This window comes from Halichoerus grypus, chromosome 15 (genome assembly GCF_964656455.1).
Source record: "Halichoerus grypus chromosome 15, mHalGry1.hap1.1, whole genome shotgun sequence".
Classification (NCBI taxonomy): domain Eukaryota; kingdom Metazoa; phylum Chordata; class Mammalia; order Carnivora; family Phocidae; genus Halichoerus; species Halichoerus grypus.
Genome location: NC_135726.1, coordinates 26199563 through 26221941, shown reverse-complemented (window position 1 = coordinate 26221941; position 22379 = coordinate 26199563). Strand labels below are relative to the sequence as shown.

At 58.6% G+C, this 22379-nt stretch overlaps 1 protein-coding gene across 2 annotated transcripts; it reads left to right on the top strand.

Moving 5' to 3' along the window:
- Positions 1 to 1395: 1395 nt before the first annotated feature.
- Positions 1396 to 22345, top strand: KATNB1 (katanin regulatory subunit B1). 2 transcript variants are annotated; one of them, XM_036117518.2, is made up of 20 exons: positions 1396 to 1508; positions 2640 to 2936; positions 7364 to 7494; positions 10390 to 10507; positions 15943 to 16043; positions 16423 to 16464; positions 17080 to 17163; positions 17411 to 17526; positions 17923 to 17994; positions 18162 to 18312; positions 18437 to 18627; positions 18725 to 18855; positions 19249 to 19299; positions 20211 to 20278; positions 20422 to 20541; positions 20633 to 20782; positions 21072 to 21148; positions 21229 to 21303; positions 21557 to 21673; positions 21936 to 22345. In XM_036117518.2, exons 2-20 carry the CDS (start codon positions 2897 to 2899, stop codon positions 22066 to 22068), a joined length of 1968 nt encoding a protein of 655 aa, XP_035973411.1. In that variant the 5' UTR covers positions 1396 to 1508; positions 2640 to 2896; the 3' UTR covers positions 22069 to 22345. The 2 variants fall into 2 exon arrangements, with proteins under 2 accessions (XP_035973411.1, XP_035973412.1); XM_036117519.2 differs by lacking the exon at positions 1396 to 1508 and adding an exon at positions 1701 to 2513.
- Positions 22346 to 22379: the final 34 nt, after the last annotated feature.

The window sequence follows — 22379 nt, the reverse complement described above, 5'->3', positions numbered from 1 at the left end:
GATGTCGACAACTTTCAAATCGCTCAGAGAAAACACCTACATGGTGCAAAGCAAATACGGAAAACCTTAGCAAGTGTTGGGTTATCCACCAGGTGGACTGTACTATTAAACTATTATACATCATCGTAGAATTCTTTCAAGTTTCTCTGTGGAGCTTTTCACAATAAAAAGTTGAGGGGGAAATACAGAGTGGACAGGCTTGATCGGATTTTATTCTGCTAATCTAGTTCTCTTCTGATAGTGCCCATATACGTCTCTCAACCCACTCCCCAAAAGCACAACGTGAGGGGTGGACCTTCTGCCTCTCTGGGAGTGAGTGCAGTTCAGTGGAGAAACCCACAGACTTTGCTTTAACACCAAGGGTTCAAGTCCGACACCATTCTTTTTGGTCGTGTGGCCTATTACAAGCGCCTTAATCCAGGCCTCAGTTTCCTTATCCGTAAATGGGAACAGGATTCCTACTCTTAGAGTTGTCGGAGGCGTTACGAGAGCTCAGGCTGCCCCGAGCTGCAGTGATAGGCTGGCGGATAAACGGGGAGCTTCGGGGGTCTTTAGGCACCAGGCCCTGGGCACCTCCTGTGGGGTCCAGTCCCTCCTAAGCGGCTCCCGAGCGGCCCAACCACGTGTGGGGCCCAGGCTCCAGCCAGTTACGGCCCTTCCCTAAGCCCACCCTACCCACGAGTCCAATAAAGCCGGACTTTCTCGGATTTCTAGTTGGTGGTCCTTTTAAGGGAGCAGCCCACGCATCCCTTCACCGACACCGCAGCCGTGGTGCAGCGCTCCGGGGCTCCGCTCGCGGCTCGGACCCGGGATCAGTCTCCGTCTCCCTGTAGGTCTCCTGTCTGAGCCAAAGAAGAGGGGCAAGGTCCTGAGGCCACTGCAGCACCCCTCCCGACTAAAGGGAAGAAGTACGAACTATAGCAAAGGGCAAAGACCTCGTCTCCTCCTTGCCCCACGCCAAGATGGAAGGTCCGCGGCTTCACGCTGCTCCTGACGTTCCCTTCCCATTGGCTACCTGGGAATTGTTTTCCAATAAGGCGAGCGCTTATTGGTTAAGTAGGGACGGTTGCTAAAGCGATTGGCACAGACGGCAGCGGAGGGTCGTCTGGCAATGTTTTCAAACGCGAACTAAGAGGGAGAGGAAGGAAAGGGGAGGAAAAGGAAAGCTTAAGGCAGAGGCGGGACCAAAGAAATGGCAGCCCTCATTGGTTCATTAGAAGCTGAGGGGCGGCTCTTGAATTCTCCTTCCTCGTGATTAGTCCAATTCAGGAAAAGGGGGCGAGTACCTAGGAAGAGCGGCAGAAGCGCCTGCTGCGATTGGTCAAACCTGGCTGGAGGTGAGGCGCTCGCGGCGGCTGATTGGTGCGGGAGGTGAGGGGGCGGGGCTCTGAGCCGGAGGTTTTGTTGTGAGGGTCGGTTGTCAAGCAGCGACCAATCAGGGCAGGGGATGGAGGCAAGTGGGGGTCGCGCCAGGAGCGGAGCCTCGGCCTCCGGAGCCTCAGCTGCAGGTGGAGTGGGCGAGGGGGAGAGGAGGCGAGGGGGACTGTGGGCCTAATACTGGGCCGAGCCAGGCGGGGCCGAGCCGGGCTGTGGCGGAGAGGGCTCCGGGGCGGGGCGGGGGGGGGGGGTTGGATCCCGTGCCCCGCGAGCTGAGAGGAGTGGGAGGATCAGGCGAGGCCGAGGGACCAGCCCCAGCCTCCGGTCGGGCGAGACGGGCGGGACGGGTGTGGGGGCCGGAGGGGAAAACCAGGGAAGCCGGAAGAGGAGCCGGGGGTCTGCAGGAGGCTGAGTGATGAATAGGGACACTGGAAGCAGGAGAGTGAATGAATGGGGGATACTGATAGCAGAAGAGGAAGGGGAATAAAGCGGGTCGGGCGAGGCAGGAGTCAAGTTAAGGAGCCCAGGAGACAGGATGTGCACGAATGGGGGACACAGGCGGCAAGGAGAAGGGGAATGAACAGAGGACTAGAGAGGCAGAACTGGGGACCCCAGGAGAGAAGGGGCGGAGAAGAGAGCGTTCATGGGAAAGAGGCTTGGAAGAAGGGGGTAGAGGCTTCATGAGGTGGCCTTTTAGAGTTGGGGAGGCATACTGACTCATGGTTCCCAGTACTGTCTTTGGGAATTGCAGGGACCACGAGTAGTTCCCTTGCCGCCAACGGAGGGATTGGACCCTCAGGGCCCTCTTTGACATTCTTCCCAGAGAAGACTTAAATGCCTGCCTCTGGAGTGCCTCTCCTGGGCCCCAAAGCTTTGCTTCTGACTCCACCCCCTTCCCACAGCGTCAGACGAAACAGTGACTCCCAGAAATCTCTGTGAACTGCAGACATGTGGTCTTCCCCGCCCCACTGCGGCGGCTGCTGCACTTCGGGCAGCCAGCCTCCTGAAACAGCCTCCTCCCATCCCATCATCCTGGCTTCTGGGAGGACCTTTCTTCCCCTGTGGTCCAAGCCACCCTGCCTGAGGTGCCCCCTCCAGATTCTCAAACACGACTTGCAGTGCAGCTCCTGGCTCTGGTGGGTGTCTCTCTCTCCAGTAGCCTTGGTGATCCGGGGAGCTGCGCTCTAGTTCTGCAAGCCCAGAGTTCCCCGAACTCTCACCAAGTGTTTTCTGACAAGCCATCACCTCTGTTTGTGTTCCAGCCCAGTGCTGAACTGACATGGCTCGAGCCTGACCTTCCATAATCCGGGATCCGGACCGGCACACACAGGCCGTTGCTGTGGCTGCTGTGAAACCACGAGGCGGTCCGGGGCTAAGACAGGAGGCATTCCCTCTGCCTGGATGTGTGGGAACTCCCTGCCAACTTGATTGGCGGGTCTGGGGGGGGATCCACCCCCACCCCACAAGCAAAGCACAGTCTGATTAGTGGGTGGAGCTTCAGGTGCCAGCCAACTGAAGGATGGCCACCCCTGTGGTCACCAAGACGGCCTGGAAGTTACGTGAGTGATTTTTTTTTTTCCTTTCTCATCCATTTATCCTATTAGCTGCTTGTTGCTGGATGGCCTGAACCCCCAGCTTTATCACCTATTCTTGGCACAGAGGGAGACTCCCAGCCTTGGAGTGAGAAAGACCAGGATGCAAATCATGGCTTTGGCACTTCTTAGCGGGGTGACACTGGGCAGGTGACTTAACCTCTCTGAGGCTCAATTTCCCGTCTGTACAATGAGCTAATCACACCTGCATTGTGGAGCTGCTGTGAGACCCACGCGGGGTGGTGAACATAGAGAAGCACTTAGTGCAGTTAGGCTGATGGGCGGGACTGGGGGAGAGATGCTGAGAGGTGTTCTGGCATTTGCAGACCTCTCACGGAGTCAGGCTTCCCCCCGTGAGATGGGGGAATCTTGGGGAGGGGGGTTGGGGTGGAGAGAGGGTAGGCTGAGAGATGTTGGCAGTGCTCTGGAATGTCACTGAGCACCAGCACCACCCACCCTCACATTATTCTCCACTAGTAGCTCTAAACTTTCTGATCTTAGGACCTCTTTATACTTGGAAAAATTGTTAAGGACCCCAACGAGTTTTTGTTCATGGGAGTTATCAATATTTCCATGTTAGAAGTCAATAGTCAGGCATTTTAAAACACAAGAATGTACAGTCAAACATACCGTTAGAGATGGTGTTATCACATGCCTTGTATCTTCCCGAAACCCCCCCTGTATGCTTGTGAGCAAACAAGAGCGTAAAAGTCAAATACCATCTTGGTATTTTATCATGGAACTAGTTTTTTTTTTTTTAAAGATTTTATTTATTTATCTGACAGAGAGAGAGATAGCGAGAGCAGGAACACAAGCAGGGGTAGTGGGAGAGGGAGAAGTAGGCTTCCCGCTGAGCAGGGAGCCCGATGTGGGGCTCGATCCCAGGACCCTGGGATCATGACCTGAGTCGAAGGCAGACGCGTAACGACTGAGCCACCCAGGCGCCCCAATTATGGAACTAGTTTTGTTCTCTTGGACCCCCAGAAAAGATCTTGAGGATCCCAAGGTCCCCCGGATCATATGTTGGGAACTGCCTTACCCCACCTATAATAACTGCTTGGCGTAGATTCGGTGTGCCCAAACTGGTCACCTGCTATGAGCTGTCCCTGAGCGGTTTTCAGAAGCTGGGCAAGGCTCCTCCACTCTAACTGTGAGAACCTGGGCAAAGCCCGTTGCTGGACGTCAGTGTGCTCACAGGTAAAATGAGAGGTTTGGGTAGTTTCAAATTGTTTCTTAGCCCTAGGGTTCTGAGAGAACCCTGTTATGGGCTCCCAAGGAGGGTACACTTTGGACAGGGTGGCTTTGTATTGATTGGTGTTATGTATTCCCTCAATAGCTCGTCTTTCCTGAGCATAGAACCAAGCACTGGGGAGATAGTTTGGAGGGGGGGGGAGGAGCAGGTTGCAAAATAGATGAGGTCCCTGTGCAATGGGGCTCAGAGCCTGGGAGAGCAAGGCAGAAATCAGGTAGCCACACCCCTCCATTTCTCCTTGTCTGATTCCAAACTGGGACATGTGCTTTGAATCAATTAACTAGATGCTGGCAGGTGGCATAGGGGAGTGCTGTAGGCCGCCTAAACAGCATATACAAAGGCCCTGGGGCAGGAAGCTCAGCATGTTGGAAGGGCTCAAAGGAGTCTATAGGCTGCCACACAGCAGTGGAAAGAATGAGGCTATTGGGGTCTTTGGGGGCATATGTCCACAGGATCCCAGTCTTTCTGAGGCCTTGGCTCTATCTTAAAGGCAAAGTCAAGCCATCAAAGTGTTCAAACAAGAGGTAATATGATCAGGCATGTTGGACCCTGCTGACAAGTTCACATGCATAGCAGTCTCCATGAGTATAAGCTATCTGAAGAGCCCAAAGCCAAATGACCCCTGGCTCCTTGGGCCTATAGAGTCCAGCAAGGATCAGAAGATGCTAGGCCAACTTGAGTCATTGAAGCCTGGTTCTCTGCACCTTCCGTTGAGGATGCAAATCCTCAGCACCTCTGACCGAATGCAGTGTCCCCAGCTCTGGCTGGGACGTGGGGCCCAGGTTGTGCCAGGTGAGCTTGGGAAGCTGGTGCAGGCCTGCAGCCATCAGCCTGGCCTGCCAAGAGATGCTGTGAGGAATTGTATTTGTTTGCACTCGAATTCAGTACCCAGGCCTGGGCCACTGGGGGATGCTGTCCTTCAGGCTAGAGGGGGAGGGCTGGGGCTGATGCCCCTGCCGAGGCCTCCTCTGCCTGGTGCCCGTGGCCTACCTCCCTCTTCCCGTGGTCCCTGGCCCCTCTAGGGGCTCCAGGCAGGCTGCTTAGAGGGGAGTGATCTGAGCCCCTCTAGAAGGGCCTAGCCTACAAATTCTTCTCACCCCAATGTCTGTGGGTCTTCAGCTGGATGCCCTGTCCCAGGACCCATCTGATCAGGCTGTAGCATGAACACAGGAACCTTCTCGCTGTCTTTCCCCACTGGCTCCCCAGTGCTGGGCCTAGAGCAGACACCCAGGAAACACATATATTATGAATTAAGGGCTGTCTCCAGGGGCAGTAGTCCTGAGGCCCAGAGAGGAGTAGCAGTGTGCCGAAGGAGGCCTAGTGAGGTGGGGCCCAGCCGGAACTTTCCCTGGGAAGGGTGAGAGCCAGGGTAGACACCCAGACCTTATAGGTAGGTCACAACTGGGGGGCAGTGCGTGCAGGGAGTGTTTTCAGAGAAGGAGAGAGGGCCCAAGGCTTGGGAACAGAGTGCTCAGAGAGAAGGTGGCTTGCCCTCTTTCTGAGTTGGCCAGCCACTGGGGCCCAACAGCAGCTCTTGAACCGATGAGAGTCTATGGCCAAAGCCCCAGAGCACCCCAGACATCTGTCCCTACAGTGTCCAGAGGACAGAAGGCTCCATAGTTGGGATGAGGACTAGGGAGGGGCTCAGCGCCCTTGGGTCCAGTGATGGGGTCCCCGAGGCCCCCACTGACGTTTGGGCCTGCAGGAGACTCTCACCTCTGCTGGGGCTGGGTGCTGCCCGTCCCTGGCTTTGGCCAGGCCGGGCCCTGAGGTGGGGCGTCATCTGGGGTCTGGCAGTTTTGACAACCCCTCTGAGCCACGTCGCCTGACAAACAGCCTTTCTGGGCCCTGTTTCCCAGTCTGAAGGCCGTGCCACAGAGACCCCCAGGCAGGGCGGAGGCGGGAGCTGGAGCGCGGGAGAGGCCTTCTGCGGAACAACCGCAAGCCCTTTCCCTCCCGTCAAGCCAGCCTCCCAGTTGCCTCGGGGTGTCGGCACATTGGGAGTTTCCCTTTGCTGGGGCGGGGAGACCTGTCTTTTTGTCCTCCCTGTTCCCAGGAGGAACTCACTTAGGGCCTGGCTTGGAGGCCCGGGCTGCCTCTTGGTTCCTTGCTCATGTCTTCTCTCTGGAGCCCTGACGAGACCCTCCGTGGTCCATGTTGGCTGCTCCCCGCTGCTTCCCCAGCAGCCCAGGTCAGGGGCCCTCCCGGCTGCCCACCGTGGCCATACCGCCCACTCTGTCTGGTCAGCCCTCACTCCCGCCCCTCCTCCCCAGGCCTCTCAGTCGGCTGCCTCCTGCCTCCCACCCTCATGCAGCCCACCCTCCTGGGCCTGCCGGGGTCCCCGTCACCCACCGTCTGTGCCTTAGCCTTACTAACAACACCAAGCACAGCCTACAGCATGTGCTCGGTGGGTCCGCAGCAACTCAGTGAGGCAGGCACTGTTATTATCCCCGTTTACCAGATGAGGGGGAGTGACTGGTCCAAGGCCACACAGCCTGCAGTAGCAGAGCTCAGACCAGAACCTCGTCCAGGATTCTGAAGCTGTGGGCTGAAGCCCTGGGTGAGCTCACTCGGAGACAGCTTGTCGAGAGGGGACGCGAACGGTTCTCAATGTGTGTTCCCCAGAGTGGGTTTACGTGGATAGCAAGCAGCAGCAGAGAGATGCTTAGGTGGTTACGCGAGTCAATTTTTCATTATAATAATTGTTTTTCGTTTTGTATTCTAGAAAAAGCATAATGAACGTATCAGTCTTGTAATTTATGGATTTTATTGCTTAATTGTCTTTATGTAGACAGAGCTAAATACAGAAGGCAAGTCAATGTTTTAAATTGAGCAGAGTAAGCATAATAATATTACCAGTTGACGTGCAGAGACCAGAGCAAATTGCGGCCTGAGGGTGGGACAGGAATACCCGAAGTTGGGAAGTAGTCATTCCTGCCTCGGGTGCAAGGCCTGCCCTCGCAGCCAGCCTTCTGGGTCGTGCCGGGGTGTCTGGCACCAAAGGGGAGCTGAAGCGGGCAGACCCTTCCACCTGGGCTTCGGGTGCCAGGACCAGGGGCCGCGCTGGGCAGCGCCCAGCCCTCTTCCCCGAGGCCGCGACTAGCCCTCTGACTGCCTTCTCCTCCTGTCCTTCCTTGTGTAGAGGAGATTGTCGCCCATGCCAGCAATGTGTCCTCGCTGGTCCTGGGCAAGGCCTCCGGGCGGCTGCTGGCTACCGGTGGGGACGACTGCCGTGTCAACCTGTGGTCCATCAACAAACCCAACTGCATCATGGTGAGCCTCGCTGGTGGGTGGGGAACAGGGCAGAGGCCCAGGGAGGGGGCTGCGGGCGGGGCGGGGTTACGGGGTGGGGAGCAGGCAGCTCTGCGGGCTCTGTCAGGCCCAGGGCACCCAGCGGGAGGCTAGGGGGACACGACACAGCATCAGTGCCCGCAGGATGGCTGGGACCGTGGCCGGCCCTCATGTATTTGGAGGTCCCCTGGTGGTGGACAGAGTTCCAGTGAGCCTGTGTGAGAAAGCTAAAATAAGCCCACGGACCCGAGATGGAGGCTCACCCAGTGGCCCATCCGTCCACCTGTCAGCAGCACTTGGAGGTTACTTTGAACCATCCCCTATCTGGTTCCACAAAAAAGGATTTGAGGGCACCTGGCTGAAGCTGGTTAGAGAGCTGGTTCTTTAATAGCACTTTCCCCCTGGTCACACAACGAATTCCTTGCCAAAAACTGTCTTCCAAAACAGGAAAATCTAAAGGAGGAAAAAATACAAAAATGAATTCTATCTATTCCCATCATCCAAAGACCACTACAGTTGCTATTTTGGTCTGTGTCCGTCTAGGTGCTGGTCCGTCTAGATCATATGCGTGCACATGCGTGTACACAGACGCGTGCAAACACCTACCCATGTGCACCACGTGGATGTAGAACAATACATTTTTGGAACACTGTCTTAACTCTCCCGTAGCCTGGGTTTTGAAGAGAACAATCTTTATTGTTTGCGAGCATTTTCCAATGTCAACAAATACCCTTCTACAACCTGGTGTTTAATGGCTTCGTGGTATTCCATTGTAGGGATGAGCTGGAACTAGCTTCGCCGCGCCCTGTTCCCAGCATAAAAGTCATTTCCAGCGTTTTGGCTCTGCTCAGCCATGGAGGTGAACGTCCTCATCTCCCTCAATCTTTGAGCAGATCTGTGATGCTTGCATTATCTGGGGGTGTGCACTTTTTAAAAAGCTTTCAAAACATATTGCCAAATTGCCCTCCAGAAATCAATTTTCATTCTCTCCAGCAGCATAGGGACCTGCCCTCTCCGCCTTCATGACCTTGGCAGCACAGGGTGTTACCATTCTTTTGATTCTTGGCCACGAAAGATAAAGATAAAAAAGGATGGGAAGTGATTTTTTTTTTTTTAGTAGCAGCTTAATCACCTCAGTAATTCTGTGAGATGCAGCCAAGGACTGAGTCCCAGCTGAACTGGGGCCCAGGTGAAGAGCAGACTTGAAATTGCTTTGTTTTGTTTCACTTGTTTTCAGGCTTCCAATGTGTCCCACCCCCACAAAATGCCAAAGTAACATATAAGATGGAAAACGAGCCAACAAACACTGGCCAAAACGGGCCCGAAGTGACCCCATGCTCTCGTCCCACTTCTTACTCGGGGGTCAGCCTGCAGGCCTCTGAGTGCCGCAGACCCAGCGACTTCTTGCTCACCCTGATTTAGACATATACTAGTTCCCTCTATGTGGCCCATGTCTAATGGTCTCTGTGTGTTCTGAGCACACGTGAGCTCGTATAGCTCAGTGTGCAAGGGACACGGGGTAAGAAGGGAGAAGTCTTCTTTCCTCCCCTGACCCCCACATCCCTCTCTGGGGACGACCACGGCCCCTGATTACCCTGTGTTCTTCCAGAACTATTTTCTACATCTGTGAGCAAATATGTAGACCTGTTTCCTTCCCCGTCCCCCCCTTTTTTTTTATACAAACAGTATCCTATATACACCGTTCTCCACCTTTTTTCACCTAACGTGTCATGGAGATCAGTGTTTATCATCTTCAGATGGTCGCCTCGTTCATTTTTATAGCCAAATAGTATTCAGTTGCGAGGGTGGCTGCAGCTTAGCGGACCGGTTTCCTCTGGTGGGCGTATTATATAGCCTCTGGTCTTCTGCGAGAAAGATTCCCTGTGGGGAATGACCTTGGGTCTGTTTGGCTTGCCTTGTGCTTGAGCGCGTGCAGGGCAGGCTCCCTGGGGTGGGGTTGCTGATGTGCAGAGCATGTGGATTTCTGAATGTGGACCGATTTTGCCCAGTTGCCTCCCCATGGAGTTTATCCCCATTTGTACTCCCGCCGGTGATGGCTGGGAGTCACAGCTGCTTGTGACTGGCCTTTGGGCAGTTCTGCTGGGGAGCGGTTTCCCCTACCGCCCCTCCCCGCCCCCCCAGAACGTTGTCTTAGCAAACAGTGATGGCGTCTCCGCTGTGCTTTGGGGTGACTGGTGCTGGGCGGGGAGTGACAGATACCATGGACTTCAGATTCCGGCCTTCTCTCCCACCCCTCTCAGGGGCTGGGCCAGGACCTGGCTCAGCCCTGCTCCGGCTCTGGCCTGCACGGAGTTGGGTGACAGTTTTTTCCAGTAAAGTCACTATAGGCTCTCTCTGGGTTCCACAATTCCCTGCCTGGGAACATGGCAGGGACCTCTCCCAGGGACAGCCGCCAGGGACCCAGGCCTTCCGGAGGGGTGAGATGTGTGCCATTGCAAGCCGGGCCTCGGTTCTGTCAGGGTTCTCCCATCGGGGGGCTTGGCTGGGCAGAGTGGAGACGGAAGCAGAGCCTAGGTGGGCAGTGGTTTGGACTCAGGGCTGGAGGGTCAGCTGCTCCCCCCCTTCCAAGGGGCCCAGGACCATTTTGGCAAATGATGCCCACATCAGGGGCACAGTAGGCCGTCGGAAGGGGTTGGGGCATGACAGGGGTCTGGCCCACTTTTAACCCTGGAGGCTGAGACCAAGAGAAGCAGCTGCCCAGCCCATCCGCAGAAAGGCCTAGATGTGGCTCCATGGAGCACAGCCTCCCTGCTCAAGCCACTTCTTGCTGATGCCCTTCCCAGGGAGCCAGGATGTGGGGCAGCAGCTGGGGGGTTTTCCACGCAAGGCACTGAAGCTGCTACCCTCTCTCCACAGAGCCTGACGGGTCACACGTCCCCAGTGGAGAGTGTCCGCCTCAACACCCCGGAGGAGCTCATCGTGGCCGGCTCCCAGTCAGGCTCCATCCGCGTCTGGGACCTAGAAGCTGCCAAAAGTAGGCATCTGCGCTTGCCTTCCCCACATGCACGCCTGCGGCCATGTTGTCTCCGGCTCTGCTGTTGAGCTGCTTCCTCCGGGAAGCCTGTCCTGACTACATTGGGTGCTTCCCTCCTGGACACTCTGACCAGACAGTGTGGTGACTGCCCACTCCCTTGAGCCTAGCAGCAGCAACATACTGTTACTGTCTCTGAGTGCTGATAACCCAGGAGGCACCAGGAAAGGTCCAGATGGACTATTGTGGATGGATGGGTGGGTGTTTGGGTAGATTCAGAACCTGGAAGAATATCACATGCCACCAGGGGCCATGCAGGACATGTAAACAAGTGAGGGGGCCTGTGGGGGAGAACTGGGGGGTTATGCCCTGACTTGGGGCAGCCGCCTCTTAGCCTCAGCTAACTATTGCCTGCAGGAACGGGGCCTTAGGTGGCCAGATCCTGTCTCCTTGAGCTTTGTTTTCATTTTTATAGAAGTTATACATAGTTTAAAAAGTCAAATGCCAGCCATTCTACAAATAATCACGATGGAAATGAGAAGCCTTCACCCCATTCCTTCCCATTCTCCAGACACCTCAGCCTTCTGTCTTGCTACCTCCCTTTCCTAAGCAACATGGTATTAAGGCAATTCCTATCTCTTGCTGCCTTCCTCCCGTGCAAGACAAGGTAGTTCTCCTAGGGGCGCCTGGCTGGCTCAGTCGGTGGAGCATAGGACTCTTGATCTTGGCATTGTGAGTTTGAGCCCCACATTGGGTGTAGAGATTACTTAAAAAAATAAAATCTTAAACAAAAAAAGAAGTTAGCTCCCTTAGAGCTGCTGGCCCACCCTTGTCACTCCCAGCGTTGCCCCCTGTTCTCCTAATTGCACCCTGTAAATCGTCAGTATTTATAGTACCAGGCCCATAGCGCTGTTACTCACAGCTGATTGTGTTTCTTCTAGAGTTAATAGCTGTTCTTTTTCCATCTGTCTATGTTTTACATCTGTTACTAATTCGACCCCAGATTCTCTGCCAGAATAGTAAGCCTCCTCCTTGAGCTACACTCAAAGCCATCCCATAACTGAGGCGGCTCTTCTCAGAGCCTCTGTCCCCCGGGTCCCAGTGGCAGGGGAGCACCCGGGCCTGCAGCCCAGCCGCCATCTTGGGGCCGCCTTGTCTTCGGGGAACTCTCTCGTCTCTGTGCTGTGCCAGAGTCCGCATTATCATCTTTCTCGGTTTTCTGCCTCTTTTTTTTGCTGGAGCACATTTTCATAGCTTGCTGAGAAAGGGTGTATGACCGGCACAGTTTTAGAGACCATTGGTGGCTGAAAATGACTTTATTCTACCCTCATCCTTTTTTTTTTTTTCTTAGAGTCTGTAGAAGTCTAGATTGGCAATTGTTTTCCCTCAGAATTAGAAGGTGCAGCTGCGTTGCATGTTGGGCTCCTGTTTGGTGGCCGTTGGGAGGTCCGTGCTGTCTCCTCCTCCCTCGCGTGGGACCTGCTTCTCCCATCTCTCTGCGAGCTCCTAGGCTGTTTGTCCCAGTGTCCTGGGGTTTTGCAGTGATGACCCTTGGTCCTCTGCTAGATCCTGACCGGGTTCTTTCTGTGTGTCAACTCGTGCCTTTGGTTCCGGGCCATGTGGGGTCTCGCCTTCCCAAAAAGGGGGGCTCTCAGCCTCCGTGGGTGCGGCCACACGGCAGTGTGGGCCCAGTGTGGCCAGCCATATGGATTTTTCAAGAGAAGCTGGGAATCTGGACATTTAAGTGGAAATCCGCCCCTCTCCCCCAACTTCTAAATGTTGACAGCTAATTCAACATTTTTTTCAGAACACTGTGCAGAGCAGCCCTGAGAGGCGCAAGTAAACCGGTTTGCTGGCTGCTTCTTGCCGGCGTCTAGCCTGGACCTTCCAGCGTGCCGGGCGGGAGGGAAGCGCTGGTGGGGGGTTTGCGGAGGCTGCTTTGTCCAAACGAGAGCCCCCTTGCCTGGCTGAGACTCCGAGTCTCTCTGGGCCTCTCCTGGGCTGTGGGCTCTACCACCGTTGCAGGACGGCAGGCGTCAGCCACGCATGCCTGGTGGCCGGATTCTCTCTGCTCAGGGACGGTGCTCTTGCTGCGCGGGTGGTCCTCAAGACAGATGGCGCCCCTGGGCCTCTCGGGTGACGCTTGCCCGCCCCCTCCCCCGGTGACGGGTGCACGTGAGACAGCCGGTGAGGTGACAAACCGGGGCCACGTGCTCGGCATCCCAGCACGCCCTCCCGCTGCCTGGCCACGCGTGAGGGAGCAGAAAGGCTCAGCCAGAAGGGAGTTTGCTTCCTGGGACATCTCTGCTTGGATCTGAGCCCCCGTGGACGGCTCCAGCCATTCACCGTTCACTGAGGAGCAAGGGACAAAAGAGAGAAGCTGAGGCACCACGCTTTCTCAGCCATGACTACTTCATAAGGGAAACGTGAGGAGTTCCTTGAGGCGGGCAAAGAACGAAAGCCAGACACCTGTGGGATTCCTGGGCCCTGGAGTCTCAGGGTTGGCTACTCTACAAGGAGCTCGTTTCAAACACTTGGCGCAGACCCCATGCCCAGGGAACCTGATTCAGTAATGGCAGAGGCCCAAAATCTGGCTTTTAGTAAGCTTCCAGATGATTCTGATGCAGAGCCGGGTTGGCAGGGCCCCCTTATTTGACACATGGGCAAACTGGGGTCTAAGGAGGGTCCCCGAACTTGATAAGGACCCCGTGGCTGGGGTGGTGGAAGCTGGGATGCAAATCCTGGCGTCAAGATTCCCATCCCAGTGCCGTTCGCTCTGCCATTCGAGGGGTTCAGTGATGGAACGGAGACTTGCCCTCAGCGACCTTGGTGGGAAGAGCTAAGACCACAGGCCGACCTCCACTCCCACCCACCACAGCTTGAGTGAAAATGAGGGGCAGCTGGGCACCCAGGTGCCTAGGGGCTTCTAAAAGGGCTGGCTGAGCATCACGTGGGTTGCATTGAAGGCAGCCCGTTGCTGGAGGGTTTGGGCGGAGGTTGAACAGCTATCAGCTGGGAGGGCGTGGAGGTTTCCACATAGGGCAGACAGATCCAGGACGCCCCTCCAGCCTGCAACTCCTGGATCCTGCGACTGAGTCCTGTGGTAGGACGCCTTCCAAGGGCCTTCCCGGGACAGAAGAGCAAGGGCAGAAGTCACGCCGGAAGAATGTGGTCCTGCCTGCTTTCCACGTCGCAGCCAGAGGGCAGGGGTGGGTCAGCCCAGCCATCCCACAGGAAGGTAGCCTGCGTTTCATGAATCTGGCCCACACAGGGGTGGAACCTGCCGCATCCTCTCGGGGTAGGGCAGGATTTTGGAAGCCTTGCTGTGGGATGCAAGGCAGTGGGCTGGGAGGTGGGCATGGACTGGAGCAGGGACCAGCATGTGTGTGCCCCCTCTGGGCCCTGGACTTGGCCAGCAAAGCCGTGCGTGAGCCCCCGGTGGCATATGACCGCTCCAGAGTGTGGGGAGGAGCAGCTGAGGTTTTGGTGTGGTTGAATTAGCTACTGGACAGACGTGGCAGGCACCTTGTCACACCCTGTGAAGAATGTAAAGGCGGCTCAGTCCCAGCTCGGCAGAGGACTGGTGCGTGCTGGGAAGTGGCCCCAAGTGGGATGGGTGGATGTGGTGGGCTGTGGGCAGAGGGGTGCACTTTGTCCTGGAGGCAGAGAACCACCAGAGAAGCTCACTTCTTCCTGCCTTTAGGTGTGCCTGGCTCTGTCTTAGGAGCCCTAGACAGATGAGCTCCCTTGACTCAGGTAAAGGGTCACATGGTAAAGCCTGCTTCTCAGGACTCGGATGCCTGCTTTAAATTCTGGCTCTGGGCCCTGCTGACCGGCCTGAGGCAGGCTGCTTCACCCTCTGAGACTTAGGCCCTTGCCCGCCTCCTGGCGCTGTTTGTGGGGGTGGGGAGCTAATGTGCTGAAGTCATTCAGGCTGCCCTCCGCACCCCAGACGTGCTCAGCAGCCGTCCTGGGGACGAGGGAGGCGCCCAAATGGCCGTGGCACTGAGTAGTGGTCATCACTGGTGCCAGAAGACCGAGAACCAGGACAGGTGCTCTGAGGCTGGAGGAGAGGAGAAGTTTCACTTTGGGAGATGGAGGAAGCAGCTCTCATGCAGAAAGGAATGACCGCAAGAATAACTAACTGGTATTCATTGAGCGCTTAACTGTGTGCATGCCCATGCTAAGCACCTTATGTCCTACTTTCTTGCTTAACTCTGATCGTGACCCACTGTGAGGCTCAGAGAGGGTAAGGGATTGCCCAGGGTCACATAACAAGCGAGGAGCGGAGCAGGACTGCTCCCATTTCTGTCTGGCTCCAGAGCCCTGGACCTGCGTGAGGGATGGAGACATTCGTACAGTAGAGTTTAAATCACTCCGTGCCTGGAGCTCAACTCTCTTGTCCCTAAAACATTACATTTGGAGTTTGCTTGAACACCCCCTCCAGTGGAGAGCTCATCGCCTCACAAGGCAACTGTTTCACCTTGGCTCAAACCTAAGGATGGTTGGATTCCCACACCCTTGGCGCCTATACTTATGGGATGATCAGTTTCATTCAGACAGCAGAATTATAAATCTCCTAAAAAGGGAGACACTTGAGGCCAGAGAGAAGAGGCAAACTTGAGTGTTACCAGGGAACACTCTGAGATGGAAACACAAGGTTTGCTTGTAGGCCAGGCCAGGCTGGGCTTGGCCACGGAGGTGCAAGCAAAACCTGGAGGGATGGGAGCTGAGGTTTCCCAGGGCAGCAGGAGCTGACTTGCCCCGGTCACATCCTCTGTGTGTTCTCTCGGTTCTCACAGCACCTCGTCTCGTCCTCACAGCTACCCTCAAGATCCCTTGGACAGGGGGCTGGTGTGCTCAGCACAGCTGCTCCAGGCATGCCCTCCACACTGCCCTCCTTGGGGCCTTTGCCCACCATTTCCCTCTGCCTAATATCCTCCCTCACCCTCCACTCACTGACATCCTGTTCGAATACAGCCTCCTCCAAAAAGCCTTCCTGGATTTCTCTTTTCAACCAAACAGCTTCTCCCCCAGCATGGACCTCTCCTGCCTCCCTCTTCTGTCTCAGCCGCGGCGGGATGGCAGGCAGAACATAAGCTGTCTGTCTGTCCATGAACTGAGTGCAGTAGTTTTCCAGCTCTGCGGTCCAGGACAGTGCCCTTGCGAGAGCCCAATGGGACGAGCCCGGGGGCACAAGCTACAGGGGGCTTGGGTCATGACAGAAATGGCTGTCACCTCTCGGGACAAAAATAAGAAGGCCAGGTGTTGGGGTGGCAGGACTCCGGTTGAGTTGTCTCCGTGTTTCTAAAATCACTGCTGTTTTGGTTCTCTGTGCAGTTACCATGGAAGCACAGCCCCGGGACCACCACAGCCCCCGCTCTGCCAGGTGCCTGGCTTGCCCCTCACGCCCCTGTCTCTGCTCTCTTCCTTGGCAGTTCTTCGCACGCTTATGGGCCACAAAGCCAACATCTGCAGCCTGGACTTCCACCCGTATGGCGAGTTCGTAGCCTCGGGCTCCCAGGACACGAACATCAAGGTGAGACCCTGTCTGTGCCCCGTGTCCCCCACTGGGCCAGCGGTGAGCCCCGGGCTGTGCGTCCAACCTGAGGAGCGGGCCTTTTGGCGCTGTGGGAGGGCCTCTTCCCACTGTGGCGGTGTCCACAGCCTCCGAGGGAGGGGGGTGTGGAAAAGTTCGCCAGACGCTTCTGCTCAGAATGCCCAGCTTTCACGAGCAGTTTCCAGATTCCTGTCATTTTGGGGTGTAATGACCTGGGGTGCCCGGAACCCCTCTGCTCGTGGCTGCATACCACCCTTTGAGCCAGGCTCCCGGACGGGGCTCGGCAAGGCCTCTGCAGCCCAAGCCCACCTCGGTCGGGACCTGTCCTGACTCTGCCCCCCTGCTCTTCTCCCCGCAGCTCTGGGACATCAGGAGGAAAGGCTGCGTCTTCCGATACAGGGTAAGGAAGGAGCCCTTTGGCGATCATTCCGTGAGCAGCATGCAGGCGTGGACGCCGGGGTAGTGCCCAGACCCTGGCCGGGGCTGGCAGGGATCGCCGTCCAACATGGGGGAGAATGGGAGAAACGAGAGTCCAAGTGAGAAGCAGGAATCTCGACAGAGCAGGAGTGCTGTGGATCCCCCGCTTTCCATGAATCCTCCCAGCGCCGTGTTTACCAAACTGTGCTCCATGCTCTGGTTCCACAGGCAGATAACTGGTGTCGTTAGGTGAAGAGCGTTCCTGTTCCTGTGTCTTTGGAAGCATTGAGATGAATATGTAATTCTGGTGGTTTTTAGATCCTTGACATTAAGGGAAGACCCCTAACTCTCCAAAAAGAGGCATAAGATACGTCGTTTCCCAGACTATCTGAGCAGGAAATCGGGATTTCCTGGAGCATCCTGCAGCACTGGGAATGGTGACTGCGTGGGGTGGTGTCCGTCTGTGAGCGCTCCAGCACACGGCCGTCAGCTTCTGCCTCGCCTGCTGGTCCAGGGCAGGGTGGAGCAGGGCGGGGAGGAGGGCAGCGCATCGGGCCCAGGCCCCGCGGGTGAGCTCAGCGCTCTGTCCTCCGCCCAGGGACACAGCCAGGCTGTGCGGTGCCTCCGGTTCAGCCCTGATGGGAAGTGGCTGGCGTCGGCTGCAGATGACCACACGGTGAAGGTAGCTCCTGGTCTGACCTGTGCCCGGGGACTGGGGACTGGGGTCTGCTGAGCGCACTCAGGCCGGGTCCTCACCTCCCGCCTGATCAGGTTCTCGTATCCCAGGCCGGTCCGCGGTGGAAGGCGGCTTGTAGATCAAGGGCAGGCTGGGGGGGGGGGGGGGTAGGGGGGGAGCGGCAGGAGTTGAGGGAGGAGTGGGCAGCCGAGATCCCGAGCTTGGTCCTGACCTTCCGCCTGCCCTGCCCCAGCTCTGGGATCTGACTGCTGGCAAGATGATGTCCGAGTTCCCTGGCCACACGGGGCCTGTCAACGTGGTGGAGTTTCACCCCAATGAGTACCTCCTGGCTTCTGGTAGCTCGGACAGGTGAGGAGGAGGCCTGTCACCCATGACTGCCATCTCTCACATCTCTGTCTCTCTGTCCTGAGGTGTTCTCTGCCCCCTGATGCTATGTAGACTGACCTGATACCAGCCAAGCCAGGATGGGGCCGTGGTCCCATCTCTGCCTGAACCCTGGTTTCCCCAGCCCCAGTGTTCTGGGCTGTCATTGCGTGTCCAGATCCAAAGCCCACGCTCACCTCCCGCCAGCCAAGTCCCTCCGCCTGCTGCGTAGGGTCAGCCCCTGGCCCTAAGCATTGCTCTCGGTGGCCCCAAGCCCGGGGGACAGGCGTTTGCAGAGAAGTGGGCCTCCCGGGCCGTGGGCCGGCGTGGAGGCCACCAGGGGGACACCGGCTTCCCAGCACAGCCTGCCTGCCTTTGCAGGACCATCCGGTTCTGGGACCTGGAGAAGTTCCAGGTGGTGAGCTGCATCGAAGGGGAGCCAGGGCCTGTCAGGTACGCAGGCAGCCGGGCGGTGGGTCTGGGTCCTCCCCCTGGGCAGTCGGCTGTGGGCATGGGCTGCGGGTGGGCCTTCCCCACCCCCGCTCCTGCTCCCTCTGTCCGGGGCCCCCCACAGCCTCCCTGGATGCCCGGCACCCACGGCCCGCTCTCGCCCGGCCCAGGAGCGTCCTCTTCAACCCCGACGGCTGCTGCCTGTATAGTGGCTGCCAGGACTCGCTGCGCGTCTACGGCTGGGAGCCTGAGCGCTGCTTTGACGTGGTCCTGGTCGGCTGGGGCAAGGTGGCCGACCTGGCTGTCTGCAACGACCAGCTGGTGAGAGAGCCACCCCTGCCCTTCCCCCGGCCGCCCGCCGCCTCCCCCTCCGGCCCCCAGCACCCCCCCCCCAGGCCTGCTGGGGTCCTGCCCGCCCATCCCCCAGCTCTGCCGCTTCCTGCAGATAGGTGTGGCCTTCTCACAGAGCAACGTCTCCTCTTACGTGGTGGACCTGACGCGGGTCACCAGGACGGGCACGGTGGCCCAGGACCCCGTGCAGGACAGCCGGCCCCCGGCACAGCAGCCGGCCCACCCCGGTGCCCCTCTCCGGCGCATCTATGAGCGGCCCAGCACGGCCTGCAGCAAGCCTCAGAGGTGGGGTGCTAGGAGGCGGGCCGGCGCTGGGGAGGCTTGGGGGGCCCGGCCCAGGCTCACCGGGCCCGCCTCTCGTCGGCTTGGCGCCGCCCCACAGGGTGAAGCAGAACTCGGAGAGCGAGCGCCGCAGCCCCAGCAGTGAGGATGACCGGGACGAGCGGGAGTCTCGGGCCGAGATCCAGAATGCCGAGGAGTACAACGAGATCTTCCAGCCCAAGAACAGCATCAGTGAGGCCTGCCCCCTGCCCCCTGCCCCCGACCCTGCCCGGCATCCCCATCTGTGTGTGGAGGCAGATGGTGCTTTAGGGGCACAGTGTCGAGTCGCTCTGCTTCCGGGTCTGGATTCCCAGCTCACACCTGAGCCCCAGGCTCTGTTCCCAGGTCCTCGAGGCCCCAGCAGAAGCCCAGGAGCCGCTCAGTGCCCCAGCCCACCGAGCGAAGGAAGGCCCCACGAGGGCAAGTAGACGGGCGGGGCAGGCCTGAGAGTTCTGGGACTGGGAACAGGGTCATGGGTCTGCAGCTGTGCGTGTACCTGGGAACCACCCTCCACCCCCGCCCCCCCCCCAATGTCCCAGGCCAGCCCGGGCCAGTGTGAGTCCCCAGCCCCCTTTGCCTCTGCAGGTCGGACACCACCCCGAAGAAGTGAGCCCTTCCCGGCACCCCCCGAGGATGGTGAGTCGGGGAGCAGAGCCTGGCCTCCCCTGCCCTGGCACCATCTCCAGCCTCTCTCCCACTAGATCTTTTCCCTCTGCTCACCCAAAAGCACCTAACTGTGCACCGGGCCCCACACTAGGCCCTAGTGCTGGAGCCTGAGCAAGGCGGTAGGCGCTCCCCTCAGGAGCCCGCGCCCTAGTGAGCAGAGAGATGGCAGACAGCCACCCGGCTGTGTCTGCAGAGGGGACAGTGCTGCAGAGGCAAGGGCAGGGCAGGGTAAGAGAGGGCTGCGGAGGGCCTACAGGAGGAGGAGCTGGCAGAGCTGCAGGTGGGAAGGGGGTGGGAGGAGGGCAGGGCCTGGGGCCCAGGAGCAGGAGGCCCTAGCTGGGGGCTTGGGTTTTGCTGCCTTATGATTGGAGAAGCCAGGGTGGGGCACCCTTGTCGTAGATTGGCTCTCCTTTCCACCTGCTTTCTCTTAAAGGAGCCATCTTATTCTCCCTCCAGGTGGGGTTTCCTGTGCTTCCCACTCACCACCCCTCACTGCCAGCCCCTCCCATCGCCCTCTCCCCCCCCCCCCCCGCCCACACACACTCCATTCCCAGGGAGGTGATGGGATGGCCACTCCTGGGAGCTCCCTGGGTCCCATCTACACGCGGTGCTGGACACCTTTCTGCCAGGTGGTTGAGTAGGTGGAAAGGGAGGGGACAGGTCCAGCTTCCAGGAGGCCTCCCCAGGAGTCCCCCGACTCCCTCGCCCCCCACATACACACTGCTGATGTCTCCTTCCTCAGTTGCCCCACCGGCTCCTGCTCCATCCCCCCCCCGCCCCAGTTACAGGTGCCCCCCAGAGACCTACCAGAAGCCCTGCCTTCTTCCTGCCAGTCCCTTCTGGCCTGACCTGACCCAGAGATCTTTCCCTTTTGCCTCCAGACATGGTCTCAGCCAAGGAGGCGGCCAAGCCCAACCCTGCCACGGACTCACAGTTCCAGGTGCCAAATGTAGGTCTAGGTGGAGAGGTGCGGCACGGTGTGGGGCTGGGAGAGGGGCCGCAGTCCTGAACCTGGGTTGGGGCCCTCCATGCCAGGGTGGGCAGATAGGGTGGCCTCGGGCTGGCTCCCCACTGAGCTCTGGACCCCACCAGCTCGAGGTCCCGCCCCGGCCCCCGGCTGTCACTTCCACTCCTGCGCCCAAGGCCGAGCCCACCATCATCCCTGCCACCCGGAACGAGCCCATCGGGCTGAAGCCCTCCGACTTCCTGCCCGTGAGTGGGGGTCCAGCCTGAGGGCAGGGTGGGGGCCCAGGGGGCAAGGGCGGAACTTTACCACCAGCACCTGAGCGCTCGTCCCGCACAGGCCGTGAAGATCCCCCAGCAGGCGGAGCTGGTCGACGAGGACGCCATGTTACAGATCCGCAAAGGCCATGACACCATGTGCGTGGTACTCACCAGCCGCCACAAGAACCTGGACACCGTGCGGGCCGTGTGGACCACGGGCGACATCAAGGCAAGCGCTTACCCCCAGGCTCTGGGCCGTCCCCAGAAGAAAGCTGCACCAGGGCGGGCCGTGGGGCTGCGTGGCCCCTGTCACCACGCAGTGGCTGACTTCGCGTCCGTTTCTGCCATCGTCATCATCACGAGCTGCCATTTACTGACCGCCCCTTTACGGGCCTGGCCTCACACTCGTCATCGTAGCTGCAGTCTTGTTAACCGCCCACAACAAAGCCCATCGTCACACCGCGCGGGCAGGGGCCGGGCCATCCCCGTCCCCTCTGACAGGTGCTTTGTTTGCACAGACGTCGGTGGACTCGGCTGTGGCCATCAATGACCTGTCAGTGGTAGTGGACCTCCTGAACATTGTCAACCAGAAAGCGTGAGTAGTTGTGGGGGGCGGAGCCGGCCTGGTGGGCGGAGCCGGCTGCTAAGGGGCCCTGGCCCTGGCCCTCTCCCTAGCTCCCTGTGGAAGCTGGACCTGTGCACCACCGTCTTGCCGCAGATCGAGAAGCTTCTGCAGAGCAAGTATGAGAGGTATGTGTGGGGAAGCCATACTGGCCTCACGGCGGGGACGGAAAGGGGCAGGACGCTCCTCAGGGACAATGGGAAGGCCCCCCAGGGCCGGCGCCCATGTGAGTGTGCGGCACCGCGGCCACGGCCAAGTCGGAGAGGCCACGGTGGAATCGAGCCTGTGCTGCCCCCGGCCCTCTGCCTACCACGTCTGTCTTTGTGTACCTTGCTCTCTGTTTATCCTTCTGTCTGTGGCTCCATCCGTCCGCCCCTGAAGCTACGTGCAGACCGGCTGCACCTCCCTGAAACTGATCCTGCAGCGGTTTCTGCCCCTGATCACGGACATCCTGGCGGCGCCCCCCTCTGTGGGTGTGGACATCAGCCGGGAGGAGAGGTGAGGGGCCAACAGGGTGCCAGCGTTGGGGCGTGGGGGTACACAGGTGTGGGGGCCCAGCCTGCTTGTTGAGGAGGAGGTTGTGCCGGGGACGTGGGCTGGGGGTGGCTGAAGCCGGGGCTCTTCCGTGGCCTGGCTCTGCCCTGAGCCTTGGCGTGGCTGGGGTGGGTCGCGCATCCGGGGCCTCGGCCTGCCTCCCGGAGGAGGGGGGTAGCGTGGCGGGGAAGGCCCTAGCACCTGTGCCCGACCTCTGTGCCCACAGGCTACACAAGTGCCGGCTCTGCTACAAGCAGCTTAAGAGCATCAGTGGCCTCGTCAAGAGCAAGTCGGGTTTGAGTGGCCGCCACGGCAGTGCCTTCCGAGAGCTGCACCTGCTCATGGCCAGTTTGGACTGAGGAGCGCTCGGGTCTGGCCTCAGCCCCCGTTCCTGTTCCCTGTGCTCTCCTGGGCCCGTGAGCCTCTGCCCGGCCCCCTCTGCAGCCCGGTGGCCATCCTGGAGGCGGCGGCTCTGGCCCACTGGCCACCTGCACAGCCCTGAGCTCTCAGACTTCTCCCTGGCAGCTGCTGCCCAGCTTGGCCAACTCCCGCTTCTTGGGGCAGCAAAGAGCACCCTGGGGCTGCTGCTGTAATTTATAAGGCGAATTTTATTAAATTTGTAACTATTCCCTGGTTTCTTTGCCTGGAGGGGCATTCTGTGGCCGCGCAG